The sequence below is a fragment of the Bidens hawaiensis genome, unplaced genomic scaffold (genome assembly GCF_021521415.1).
Source record: "Bidens hawaiensis isolate Kalapana, Puna unplaced genomic scaffold, B.hawaiensis_p1.1 tig00032485_1, whole genome shotgun sequence".
Classification (NCBI taxonomy): Eukaryota; Viridiplantae; Streptophyta; class Magnoliopsida; order Asterales; family Asteraceae; genus Bidens; species Bidens hawaiensis.
This window is the reverse complement of record NW_027495547.1, coordinates 225,743-227,632: the sequence shown is the minus strand read 5'-3', so window position 1 is coordinate 227,632 and position 1,890 is coordinate 225,743. Positions and strand designations below refer to the sequence as shown.

The 1,890-nt window shown below is 34.6% G+C and overlaps 1 protein-coding gene across 1 annotated transcript; it reads right to left on the bottom strand.

The window, feature by feature from the left end:
- Positions 1 to 352: 352 nt before the first annotated feature.
- Positions 353 to 1,006, bottom strand: LOC143583653 (dof zinc finger protein DOF1.7-like). Its single transcript, XM_077065901.1, has one exon. It carries the CDS (start codon positions 1,004 to 1,006, stop codon positions 353 to 355), a length of 654 nt encoding a protein of 217 aa, XP_076922016.1.
- Positions 1,007 to 1,890: the final 884 nt, after the last annotated feature.

The following is a 1,890-nucleotide window of genomic DNA, read 5'->3' as shown; positions in this document are numbered from 1 at the left end:
GGAAAATAGCCGTCCTAAAGTACTTTGACAACTTTTACCTAAAAGTATCCTTCTCATAAATACATATGATGATCGGAATTTATAACACGCAAAACATACCAAACGCGAAGAAGATTGCTAAAATCAAACCCATATCACCCTCTATTCTATTATGCTATATCAATCACCCAAATAAATAACCTTGAAATGATGACCAAAACTTATGCTTTCAGAAATACTTACCAAACATGATTTATAAAGATTTAGAGCAGCATTACTTTCAAACAAAAGAAAATATAAAAACAAACTCACTAGACCATAGATGTTTCACCCAACATTTAGATGGTATACTGTATATATCAAGTTGTTTTGGCTAGATCAAAGAACTAGAAGGAACCGAAATATTTCTTGCCGTAGGATCATGCCACTCTCCATCATCATCACCACCAGATATGGTCCATAGAAAAGAAGTTGGATCAGATGTTTCTAACGCTTTAAATATTTGATCATTATCATTCTGACCATCTAAATTACTAGTATTCCAATCTGTGTGGCTTTTCGGTATCTCCATTTGAGCTTCATTCACATGTGAAGCACCCCCATCCCCATATGGTGCAAACCCTGGATATGTTGGTTGTTTCTGAAGATTTGAAGCTAAAAGAGAAGACATTGTATGATCACTGGTGTTGTTTGAAAATGGATCTGATGATGAGACCCTGGCATTGAATATTAAGTATTTAGGGTTTTCATACAAAGGTGTGGAGTGATGAAGATTAGGGTTAGGGTTTGGACTATGATCAGATGTTGTGAATGTTAATCTCTTGTTCTTCCTACAACCACCACCCACAGGAACATTTCTTAAGGTGCCACCCCTTGTCCAATACCTCTTGCAAGCTTTGCAATAATGTCTAGGCTGTGACAAATTGTAGTTGTTGTAATAGAAAAACTTGGTGTTCAAGGAACCGCATCGCGGGCACTTCAAGACCGGTTGATTTTGATGTGCAATTGGTTTTTCTGCTGAAGCCATGATCAGTACTTTCTGCTTATCCAACTAAAACTTTGAAAAAGAGATCAGAGAAAGTAATAAAGTTTTAATTTTTTATGAAAGGGTGAAGAAGGAGATCAAAAACAGTACACAGATAGACACCTATCCTTCTTCCAAATGCTAGAAAACAAATGGATGAGTCACATTCTGCGGCCACTGTTTGGAACTGAGAGATGAGTTGGAGGATTCTAAATTCTTTGTTTGTTTAATAATCTACAGCTTGTAAAAGTTGCATCAAACAGTAAAGACACAAAGAACAGGTATGTGTTTATTAGCAGGAGAGAGGGAAAATGACAGGAAATTAAGTCTTACTTTAATTAGTTGCACGTGATAATTGGTAGTTAAAGATTTAAGATGGCAATTTAGATAGGGTTAAGGGGTCTACTAGTTTAAGGATCACATTTACAAACGTACTACTATTTTGGTGAGGTCCAAACAAATCATAATCGAACAGTCAAACTAGTACGGTTTGCTTATATGACAATTATTTATCAATAGTGTTCACAAGAATCACATTCTAAGTTTGTCCGAAAATAGCTCACTAGGTATCGATTATTCGATTTGATTGTATACGAGTTGTCTCATCTCGGTTTGTAAACAATCCAAGTTTAAATTTGGCCCAGGCTGGATGACGTAGTAGCGCCTTCTCAATTAATTTTTTTATCATTGACAATGTGTATATTATGTATTATGTTGGAACTTTATTTTAGTCTTTGTTTAATTATGTTATATATAGTTGTTACGTCAATAATAATAATAATAATAATAATAATAATAATTATTATTATTATGGATAAAAATCAATGGCTTGTGCCGTAATGACCCGATTGGTTCACAACAACATTCATCGAAACAGACACTCAAAA

What these genes read in the sequence shown, in the direction of transcription:
- LOC143583653 (XM_077065901.1), bottom strand. Translation starts at nt 1,006, where the DNA reads ATGGCTTCAGCAGAAAAACCAATTGCACATCAAAATCAACCGGTCTTG.